Source organism: Chiloscyllium punctatum, chromosome 9 (genome assembly GCF_047496795.1).
Source record: "Chiloscyllium punctatum isolate Juve2018m chromosome 9, sChiPun1.3, whole genome shotgun sequence".
NCBI lineage: Eukaryota > Metazoa > Chordata > Chondrichthyes > Orectolobiformes > Hemiscylliidae > Chiloscyllium > Chiloscyllium punctatum.
The window spans coordinates 127,221,929-127,233,156 of record NC_092747.1 but is presented as its reverse complement, the minus strand read 5'-3'; the positions used below and the strand labels follow the sequence as shown (position 1 = coordinate 127,233,156).

Below are 11,228 nucleotides of genomic sequence, written 5' to 3'. Positions count from 1 at the left end.
GAGAGAGGGGGGGTTGGGGTGGGGAGAGTACTGGCACATCCCCTCCCTCCCTTTATCTGTGGCTCCCCCTAACCCCACACCTAGTCCTGCAAAAGGGTTAATACACAAAACACTGACTTCTCCACCTCCTGATGCTGCCTACCTTGCTGTGTTCTTCCAGCCTCCTGCCTGTCGACTTTAGATTCCAACATCTGCAGTTTTTTTTTGTCCCTAGCAATCTACATGTGAGTTCATCGGGCATTACCAAACCAATTTTCAAGTCTGTGCTTGACCCATTCCCTCCAGAATGATGTTGAGTGCCTGTAGTTTTCTCTCTCCTAGATATGAGCTCCTCCTACAATGTAGGCGGTCAGGAACCGATAGGAATTACTCTCAGGGATCCAGGGAAGAATTTCAACGCGGCTGGGCGTTTCCTAGCAACTATAAACACTGGCGAAGCAATGGCTGCAGAAAGGGCTGTGAAACCAGCTTTTACTTTCAGATATCTGAGTAACAAGAAGATCAACTTCCTGGAAGACAGTAAAATCAGAGACCTCTTTATGAAATGGTAAGATCTGCACAGCCATGAGAAAGAAATGATGAGAGGCTTGAGACTGGGAGCAAAGTGTACAACAAGAATCAGGAAAAGTTAGGGGCAAAGCGTTACCCGAATGATTCACTCACTCATTTTGTTCATTTAATCATTATCTTTATTATCGTTTACAGTTATTAGGCAGGACCCTCTGGGTAAAGAATTGACAATGTAACTCAAAGAAATTCATTATCATTAGGGCCGGAAACAACACACCCGTTTCTTTTCTGAAAAGCTAATCCTGAAATCGTCTTCTCATTAAGATTTCCCCTTTCTGGAATTTTCCATCCTCTCAGGTCAATGCTTGGAAGGATGAGTGTGCAGGTTTTCAGTTTTGACCAACACTTCCAGCCTTATGAAAAGGACAGTTTTGTCCAGGTAGGTTCTCCAGTTCTTTTTCATAACGTTTTTAAATCTCATGTTGGCTTCTGTAGTATTTTTGAGCTGTGGTACTGCTTGTATTTTCATCTCAAATTTCCGTTTACACACTGTTGCTGAGCGATCACATAATTTTGAAAAGACTCCTTTGGTGTGCGAATTTCTTACCCAAAAAAGTGTGAGCTTATTCATATCTAGCAGTTTTTATTTATCAAATAAGTGATAAAATCCTTTTAAATATAATGTTGAAATCAGATACAGATAATCTCCTGCTCTGTGTTCTGATTATCAATATATATGGCAACTGTAACTGTTATTATTTAATATTATTTAAAATTATTATTTAATATTATAATAATAGCAAGCCTTTTTGCTTCAAGGACTTCCTTTCAAAGTAAGAGGCCCTTTTCCCCCCTACTCCACCCCGACCCCTCCCATTCACAGATACACACACATCACCAGCTCCACTTTAATTAAAGTCAATTAGCATACTCACAATATGAAGATGTGGTTTTTTTAAAACGTAAGAAGATATTTCATCACAGCCACCAGTCGGGTGGGTGTGATATTTCAAAAAACCATTTCATGGAATCCCTACGGTGTGGAAGCAGGCCATTCAACCCATCAAGTCCATACCACCCCTCCAAACAGCGCCCCACTCAGACCCATCCCCAGACCCTATAAACCTGCATTTCTCATGGCTAACCCACCTAGCCTATATACCTTTGGGCCATGGGAGGAAGCCTACATAGGCACAGAGAGTGGCCACACAGATAGTTGCCCAAAGTTGAAATTGAACCCAGGTTCTGAGCACAGCACGACATCTGTGCTTACCACTGAGCTGAGCTGCCACATTGATGAAGGATCGAATAGAACCAGTGTAAATCTTTACACATTTTAATAATCATTTATTTAGAGAGTTACACATTATAAGAATGCACATTCTAGCTCAACAGTCTAAAGTATATTTTAATCAATCTGTTCAGATGTGTTATGGTACACATCTGGACCAGGTGGGACTCTAACCTGATAGAGAGCCAGGGATCCGAGCACAGTACAACAACACCTTCCAGTCAATCTGTTGGGATACAGTGGATTCTAGTTATTGCTCACTATCTGCCTACAACTGAACACAATTACCATGGTAGGTGGCATCTGTTAGACTTGTGAGACCATGGATCTGCACTTTGCTCCAATTAGTGTTTGTAGACCACTGACTGTTTGTGGTTGGGACAGGCAGTCTTGGTTGCAGCAACTGCACACTGAGACGCTGTCCTCCAGTGTTACTATACATCACAATAAAAGGGGGCACTTATAATGTTACTACCTCTGAGCAGGAGTCTTAGGTTCAAGTCCCACCTGTTCCAGAGGCATGTAATAACATCTCTGAACAGGTTGATTCGAATACTTATACAATTAAAACTTAAGGGCTTTTGTGATGCAATCGTAGTGTCTAGTGTCCCTACCTCTGAGCCAATTAGACCTGGATTCAAGTCCCAACTGCTATAGGGGCGTGTAATAACACCTCAGGTTGATTAGAAAATATTAACAATGGGTGTGCCTACTTCTCACTGCAAAACATAGCTACCTTTGGTAGGAGCGCAAGGTGAACAGGAATATTAGCAAAATCATAGAGAGAGTACTTGTGAAGCACAGCAACAGAGTGAGCGTGGGTCCTGGGCAGCAGGGGAAGCTAGAGATAAAACAGAGAGAACAGGGGACTGAGAACGCACCAAAGAATAGGGAAAGAGCAGTGTTTAATCTGAACACAGAGATACAGATTCCACAGGAGATCCACAGACTTGGGTATAAGAACTACTGGCTTAAATATGTTCAGAAATAGATATTTTCGCACCATATTGCAATGTTAATACAGAAATATACTAGACTGGCAAATCATGTCACATAATATTTGCGGAAATTCTTAAATTTGATTACTCTGATTCAATTGCCTAATCTATGGCAATCCTTTTCTATCCTGGAACATTTGGTGTACACGATTAGATTAGATTCCCTACAATGTGGAAACGGGCCCTTCGGCCCAACAAGTCCACACCGACCCTCCAAAGAGCAACCCACCCAGAACCATTCCTCTCTGACTAATACACCTAGCACTATGGGCAATTTAGAATGGCCAATTCACCTAACCTGCACATCTTTGGACTGTGGGAGGGAACCCATGCAGACATGGGGAGAGCACGCAAACTCTATACAGACAGTCATCCAAGGCTGGAATTGAACCTGGGACCCTAGTGCTGTGAGGTAGCAGTGCTAACCACTATGCAACCCACTATAGTTTTATATTCCACCTTGTAACCTTTTGCAGTATGTCCAACTGAACATTTAAGTTTTCAAATTCATAGGGATAGAGTTTCTGCTTTGGCTGCAATCATAAAATTTTGCTAAACTGCACACATAATTACTCTTCAAGTCTCTGATCAAATTTATTTTCATTATGATAAATGTAAAGACTTCATTGAATTAACTAGGTTAATAGGAGAGCATAATTTTATTTTCATTAAGGATTATGCATCAATATCTTTAAGAGAAGTAACTTTGTGCAGTATAATTCATAGAATTAAATGAGTCTTTCAGCAATAAAAGTATTTTCTAATGTGTGACCAGTCTTGCACCTATGAATATACTGTCCCAAAATCACTGAAAATAACTTCAAATAGTTATGGGCAGTTTTTTTCAGTTTATTGATCTACTTTAGACAATTATAGAGTAATTTAAAATCTGTTATGAAAATATTTTAAAATGTGCTATAAATGCCTGTGTGCCTAAACATTGTTTGAAGACACTTCCTCCAACAATGCATTTATTTCAATTTCAAGTCTTTGACTTGGGCAGTTTCATGGACAATAAAATAAAACAAAGAAGTACTGGATAAACTCAGCAGGTCCTGTAGCATCTGTGGAGAGAAAACACATTGCTCAGATGATGTCAGACCTGCTAAGTTTCCCTAGCAATTCCTGTTTAACTTTATAAACAGAACTTGTTGAAGTATATGGAATCTTTCACCAGTGTGAAAGGGCACAGAAAACACAATGGTTTTGGATCTAGTTCAGTTAAAGTTCATTAATTGTTTACACTGGTTTGACAGATTTCTCTAATATTACGAATCCAATGAACAGAAACTATGCTGAAAATGTGTTGCTGGAAAAACGCAGCAGGTCAGGCAGCATCCAAGGAACAGGAGAATCGACGTTTTGGACATAAGCCGTTCTTCAGGAACGAGGAAAGTGTGTGCAGCAGGCTAAGATAAAAGGTAGGGAGGAGGGACTTTGGGGAGGGGCGTTGGGAATGCGATAGGTGGAGGGAGGTCAAGGTGAGGGTGATAGGCCAGAGTGGGGTGGGGGCGGAGAGGTCAGGATGAAGATTGCAGGTTAGGAAGGCAGTACTGAGTTCAAGGGATTTGACTGAGACAAGGTGGAGGGAGGGGAAATGAGGAAACTGGAGAAATCTGAGTTCATCCCTTGTGGTTGGAGGGTTCGTAGGCGGAAGATGAGGCGCTTTTCCTCCAACCGTCGTGTTGCTATGGTCTGGTGATGGAGGAGTCCAAGGACCTGCATGTCCTTGGTGGAGTGGGAGGGGGAGTTGAAGTGTTGAGCCACGGGCTGGTTGGGTTGGTTAGTCCAGGTGTCCCAGAGGTGTTCTCTGAAATGTTCCTTAAGTAGGCGGCCTTCTCTATATTGGGGAGACAGGCCGCCTACAGGCACCCTACTTGTGGAATGTTTCAGAGAACACCTCTGGGACACCCAGACCAACCAACCCAACCAGCCCATGGCTCAACACTTCAACTCCCCCTCCCACTCCACCAAGGACATGCAGGTCCTTGGACTCCTCCATCACCAGACCATAGCAACACGACGGTTGGAGGAAAAGCGCCTCATCTTCCGCCTAGGAACCCTCCAACCACAAGGGATGAACTCAGATTTCTCCAGTTTCCTCATTTTCCCTCCCCCCACCTTGTGTCAGTCAAATCCCTCGAACTCAGTACCGCCTTCCTAACCTGCAATCTTCTTCCTGACCTCTCCGCCCCCACCCCACTCCGGCCTATCACCTTCACCTTGACCTCCTTCCACCTATCACATTTCCAACGCCCCTCCCCCAACTCCCTCCTCCCTACCTTTTATCTTAGCCTGCTGGACAAACTTTCCTCATTCCCGAAGAAGGGCTTATGCCCGAAATGTCGATTCTCCTGTTCCTTGGATGCTGCCTGACCTGCTGCGCTTCTCCAGCAACACATTTTCAGCTCTGATCTCCAGCATCTGCAGTCCTCACTTTCTCCCCGAACAGAAACTGTGCCATTGTTCTTCATGTTGTGTCAAATCAACTTGAGAGACAAATTAGATATAAATTTGTGCTTTAATGTTACTTTTCTCCAATTAAAACAGTAAACTTGTGGAACATAATTGGTACGTATTTCAGAAGCAATAGAATAGGATAACAATATACTCTACAGAGTGGAGCAGATCTCAGAAGAAAGAAAGACTTGTGTTCATATTGTGCCTTTCAAGATTTTAAACTTTCCTAAAGTGCTTTATGGTCAGTCAAGTCACTTTGAAATGCTAGTTATTCTTGTAATTAAGATAGGCAATGTGGGATTCAATTGCATAGCAATATGATTATGACTAGATCATATGTTTTAACTTGTTGATAAATATTGTCAAACCCTACTCCTCTGCTCTTCTTCCAAATGACACACTCCAAACTTTGTTGACTAACTCAGGGAGCAAACGGTGAAAAGTCCCACCGAAATGATGGCAACACAAACAAAGACCACTTCCTCAGTCGGGCTTTGCAACGCAAATTTAGATTTTGTACGGAGAACCTGGAGTAGGACTTGAATTTGTAACCTTCTGACAAAGAGCTACAGTGCGTCTGGGCAGCGTCTGACATAAATTGTTATGTTAGAATTGATAGCAGCAAAAATATAGGCAGGGCCTTTTTATATTACTGAGACCCCAAAGCACTTCATGGTCAATGAGTTACTTCTGAATTGCAATTAGAATTCTGTGGACACAAATTTAGAAATATATGTGAAAAATCCAATGGACAGATAGTTATTGTGTCTATTCATTACATTCATTCATTCTATGCCTTTTATCCCGTAGGCATTTTTTCAGGATTCAAACGTTAAGGTGAATCTAAAGGTCCTCTCACCCTTATCTTCTGAATGGACAACTCTAGGTACGATTCAGTTCTCTACTTGTCTTTCTGTATCTGACATTTTCACCATACATTGACCAATCTGTGTGGACATAATCCTGACAACAGTCTTCAATATATATTTTACTAGTTTAGACCTATGATTGCTTATTCTGATCCTATAGTTTAATTTAAACTATAGTTTAAAAATAAATAAATCAGTTGGGGTCATAACATGGATAAAAATATCAATTTCACACCAGGAACCTCTTGGAAAGTTCAATGAGTTGCTTCCAATTTTCCAAAGAAAAACACCTCGCAAATGTTTCTTCAAGATTTCTTGCCGATTTTCCATCTCGTTCAGAGCACTATAACAGTTCAATAATGAAGGACCCATTTCTCCAATTTACCCTCATATTTAGACCAGTGAGGCTGTTTTGTTGTCCAGATAGACAAATAGCACTGAAAGAATGATCTTAAAGATTGTTCATGACTTCTTTTGAAATCTATTTTACTGAGTTAACTCTATTCTCCTACATGTATTGACTTTACTGATTGTGGTTTTGCATTGGTTGAACATTTTGAACACCAATACTTCATCTGTATCAATTTTAGTATCATTCACAAAGTTTGTCTGTTGCCTATTTCTCCTTTCAATGGAAACAATTTAACATTAGTCCACATGGAATATACTCTGGGTGGAGGACTCCAACAACTTAGCCTTGTCTTTTAAACTAACGTGCTAGCTTTCTGGTGCGTGTGTTCAGGTTTCTGTGTTATCTGCCTGACAGAAGGGTTTGTAGGAAAGCATTACCAGAGTGCAAAGAATCTTTGATGAAGTTGGCAGCCTTTCTGTGGCAGCGAGGCTTGTAAATGGAGTCCATGAATGGAAGGTTAGCTCCTGTCATGGCCTGGGCTGAGTAGATGTCACAGTGGCTCAGTGGTTAGCACTGCTACCTCACAGCGCCAGGGACCTGGGTTCAATTCCACCTTTAGGTGACTGTCTGTGTGGAGTTTGTGTGTTCTCCCTGTGTCTGCATAAGTTTGCTTTGGTTTCCTCCTACAATCCAGCGGTGTCCAGGTGAAGTGGATTGGTTGTGCTAAATTGCCCCGTAGTATGCAGACTAACTATGAAAAATGCAGGAATTGGGTCTGGGTGAAATGCCTTTCAGAGGGGTTGGTATGAACTTGATGGGTAGAATGGCCTGCTTCCATACTGTAGGGATTCTGTAATAATTATATGAATAAAAATGATAAGGTACACAGAAGGTGCTATATTTTTAATAGTGCACTATTCCATATAATTCATATATAGTTTACATAATAACAGCAGATTTACATGGACAAACTGCCCAAATATCTCCGGTCTCAACTTTAACATCACTACTATCAGCAACAGAAGCCATATTCTTGTGACAAATTTGCAATGAAATACATCACAGCTGGGAACCTCAGGATCTGATTTCCTACTTGGGTTTTCTGGCTGGTGGTAGTTGCAAATTACTTCACCTGCTCGGCTCCCCTATAATTCACGTTGAGGATGTCTAAGAATCCTCCTCCATCAGCTTGTTGTTTTACTGTCTATCATCGTTCACACTTGTGAAAAGAGGACTCTAATGCCCATCACCAAGATTGACGAAAAGACACCAACTCGAGAGCAAAAGCTGGGTGTCTTGAAGAACATACTTGCTAGACCTGGGGCAGCTTCTAGGAAACCAGCATCAAGGGAAAACCTAATTAACCTCATTCTCACCAATTTACAGGTCACAAATACATCTATCCATAACAGCACTGGTAACCATGGTCAACCCACTGTCCTTATAAATATAGGACTTCATTTCCACATTGAAAACCAACTATGCTAAATGGGATAGCTGTAAGATAGATCCAGCAGCCTAATACTGGGCATTTGTGTTAGTGGACTATCTGCAGGAGCATAATTTTATTCAACAATAATCTAACTTTGTAATCCAATGGATCCCTTACTCTAGTATGGCCATCATGTTTGAGGATCAATCCTGGTACAATGAGCTGTGTGGGAGAGTGTGGCAATCTGGGGCCAATCTGGTGAGGTGAGGTTACAACACAGGACTATATAAATGCTAAGCAGCATAAGCAGCATGCAGCAGACAGAGCTAAGCAATTCCACAATCAGTGGGAGAGTCCAAAGGTCTACACTCGCCCACAAGTGTGAATGGTGAGAGACAGTGAAACAACGGGCTGTTGGGGGAGGTTTCTTAGACATCCCCAGCGTTAATAATAGGGGAGCTCAAAACACTGGTTGAAAAGACAAGGCGAAGTAGTTTGCAACTACCACCAGCAAGAAATCCCAAGTAGAAAATTAGTCTCCTGAGGTTCTCAGCTGTGACATATTTCATTGCAAATTTGTCACACGAATATGGCTTCTGTTGCTGATAGTAGTGATGTTAAAGTTGAGACCGGTGATACTTGGGCAGTTTGTCCATGTAAATCTGCTGTTATTATGTAAACTTTATATGAAATATGTACAACTTAGCACCTTCTGTGAGCCTTATCATTTTTATTCATATAATTATTATAGAATCCCTATAGCAGGCCAATCTGCCCATCAAGTTCACACCAACCCCTCTGAAAAGCATCCCATCCAGACCCAATTCATGTAGTTCTCATAGCTAGCCTTCACACTGTGGGGCAACTTAGCATGACCAATCCACTTAACCTGCACACCTTTGGACTGTGGGAGGAAACCAAAGCAAACTCATGCCGACACAGGGAAATGTGCAAACTCCACACAGTTGCCTGAGGGCAGAATTGAACCTGGATCCCTGGCACTGTGAGGCAGCAATGCTTACCACTGTGCCAGTGTGCCATCCACCCAGCCCAGGCCATGACAGGAGCTAACCTTCCACCATGGACTCCATTTACACGGCTCACTGCCACAGAAAGGCTACCAAGTTGATCAAAGACCCTTTGCACTCTGGTAATGCTCTCCTACAACCTCCTCCATCAGGCAGAAGATTCAGGAGCCTGAACACACACGCACCAGCACGTTCAGGAACAGCTTCTTCCCAGCCATTATTAGGTTATCGAATGGACTCTCTAGCCTCAAATAATGCTGTTTAATCAATGTATGCCTCTGTCTAAATCTTTTGTTCAGTACATCCTTACTGACTATGATCTGCCTGTACTGCCCGTAAACAAAGCTTTTCACTGTACCTCCATTCATGTGACATTCAATCAATCACAACTGAACCTCCTTTTTACAAAGCATAAGGTACTGGCTAACCCATTGTATTTGCAGTTATTTTGTTCCTATTTTTTCCCAGTTTCTTACCTCTGTTCAATCCCAAGAATGCTCCTCTAGCTGAGTGTAATGTGAAGGCATGCCTCTGGCAGTACAGCCCTAGCACTTACTGTCTATTGAAATGGGCTTTGAAGGGTGCACTGTGACTCTGATACTACAGTCCAAACTGGAAATTTACTGCATGGTAACTATTGGTACCATTGCTTCATGGTGCAGTGTGTTAGAACAATTGTAATGCTCAGTGTGCACTGTAGCTTACTTAAGATTAAAGCAATTGTTCATTACAACACTTTTTTGCCTTCTTTGTTCTTTCATGGGGCATGGATATCACTGGCAAGGACATTATTTGTAGCCCATCTCTCATCGCTCTTGAACTGAGTGAAGTTAAAACCTTACCACATTGGGTACTATTGCTTTGGAAACTCATGTGGGCCAGACCAAGTAAGGATTGTAGATCTCCTTCCTTAAATGCCACTAATGAATCAGCTGGAATTTTACAACAATCAATTAAAGTTAATATGACCATCAATGAGCCTAGTTTCATAATTTCAAATTTTATTAACTAAATTCAACTTCTACCAGGATGAGATTTGAACCTATGACCCACGATTAGACAATGCCATTGTGCCACTAAATACATAAGTTTCTACATTCTATGTAAATATGGTCAGGTATTGATATGTTTCAGTGTATCTTTAATTTTGTCTTAATAGGGAAAGAAGTTAAGGAAATACAGGTTGAAGAGGTTCCGTGTAATCAACTTTCAATGTTATTCTTTGACTGTTTGTACACGGAAGAGATTGTGCGAGAAACAGGCCATATTACAAAGTGTCTGGATGAGTTTTATGAGGATTTTGTTATCTCTGACCAACTTCGACAGGTAAGGTATTTGTGGAACAGAAAATGCCATGATGTGTTGATGGCATCGCTGTGCAGAATTAGTTCATTTTAATAATGTCAGTGACCATATTGTTTGCTTCACAAATTCAATATTGCAGTTTTTGGTTCTGGTACCTGAATGTACCACAAATCAGATTAGTTTTCACTTCTTAGCTTGCCTGTAAGATGGAGAGCTCTGCAAATGCAGTATGTTTGTCAGATGAAAGAAAATATTTATATAACTGATTTTAAAGAAATATGATTAATCAGATCCAGGCCAGTTGTATAATTGTGCAATTTATGGAGATTACTCTCTTATTCTACCTCTCTTTCTTCACATGTTTAAACCTATCTCTCTGACCAAGGTATTGATCATCTGAAACAAAATCAGCTGGAGAAACTCAGCAGGTCTGGCAGTGTGTGCAGGAAGAAAAACATAGTGTTTCAAATCTGGTGATTCCTTATCAGAGCTGATAGTCACTAGGAAAAGGTACTGTATGGTGAAGCTGAAATGGCAATGGGGGAGGTGGATGTAATCGGATCGGTGGAGATGGGGGGTGAGAGAGAGATACAAAAGGTGTTGGTAAACAAGGAGATTATGGATAGCAGACCAGGACAGAAGAAAAGTTGGATAAGCACTAATACAAGCTGAGAATAAGGGAATGGGTTCCTAGGAGTACATGGAAATGGGTGATTGTGCTAAAAACAATCTATGCCTAACTTCATGAAACAATTAAATATTTTGCAACAAACTTCAATCTAAGGGACCATATAGTCTGTGATCACTATTCTGAGTGAAACTACCAATTGTATGATATCGTCTCGGCTTGAACAGATGTTTTTAAGGGTCTTCATTTACAGGGTTGCTTTTCCCTGCCTCACTTGCACACCATAAGGTATTTTGACACTATAAATAAAATGCTTCAAGAGTTTGCATTAAACCAGAGAAAATTATACAGTTCA

The 11,228-nt window shown here is 41.3% G+C and overlaps 1 protein-coding gene across 3 annotated transcripts in view; it reads left to right on the top strand.

Annotated features, from left to right (window-relative positions):
- Positions 1-428: 428 nt before the first annotated feature.
- The window catches only part of cfap300 (cilia and flagella associated protein 300), a 36,066-nt gene continuing 25,266 nt past the window's right edge, over positions 429-11,228 (top strand). For 2 of the 3 annotated variants that reach the window (XM_072578238.1, XM_072578240.1), the window contains exons 1-4: positions 429-547; positions 868-949; positions 6,070-6,145; positions 10,100-10,266. In XM_072578238.1, the coding sequence (XP_072434339.1) occupies positions 441-547; positions 868-949; positions 6,070-6,145; positions 10,100-10,266 (432 nt within the window). In that variant the 5' untranslated portion in view covers positions 429-440. The remainder of the gene's footprint in view (positions 548-867; positions 950-6,069; positions 6,146-10,099; positions 10,267-11,228) is intronic. The other variant, XM_072578239.1, reaches the window with a different exon arrangement.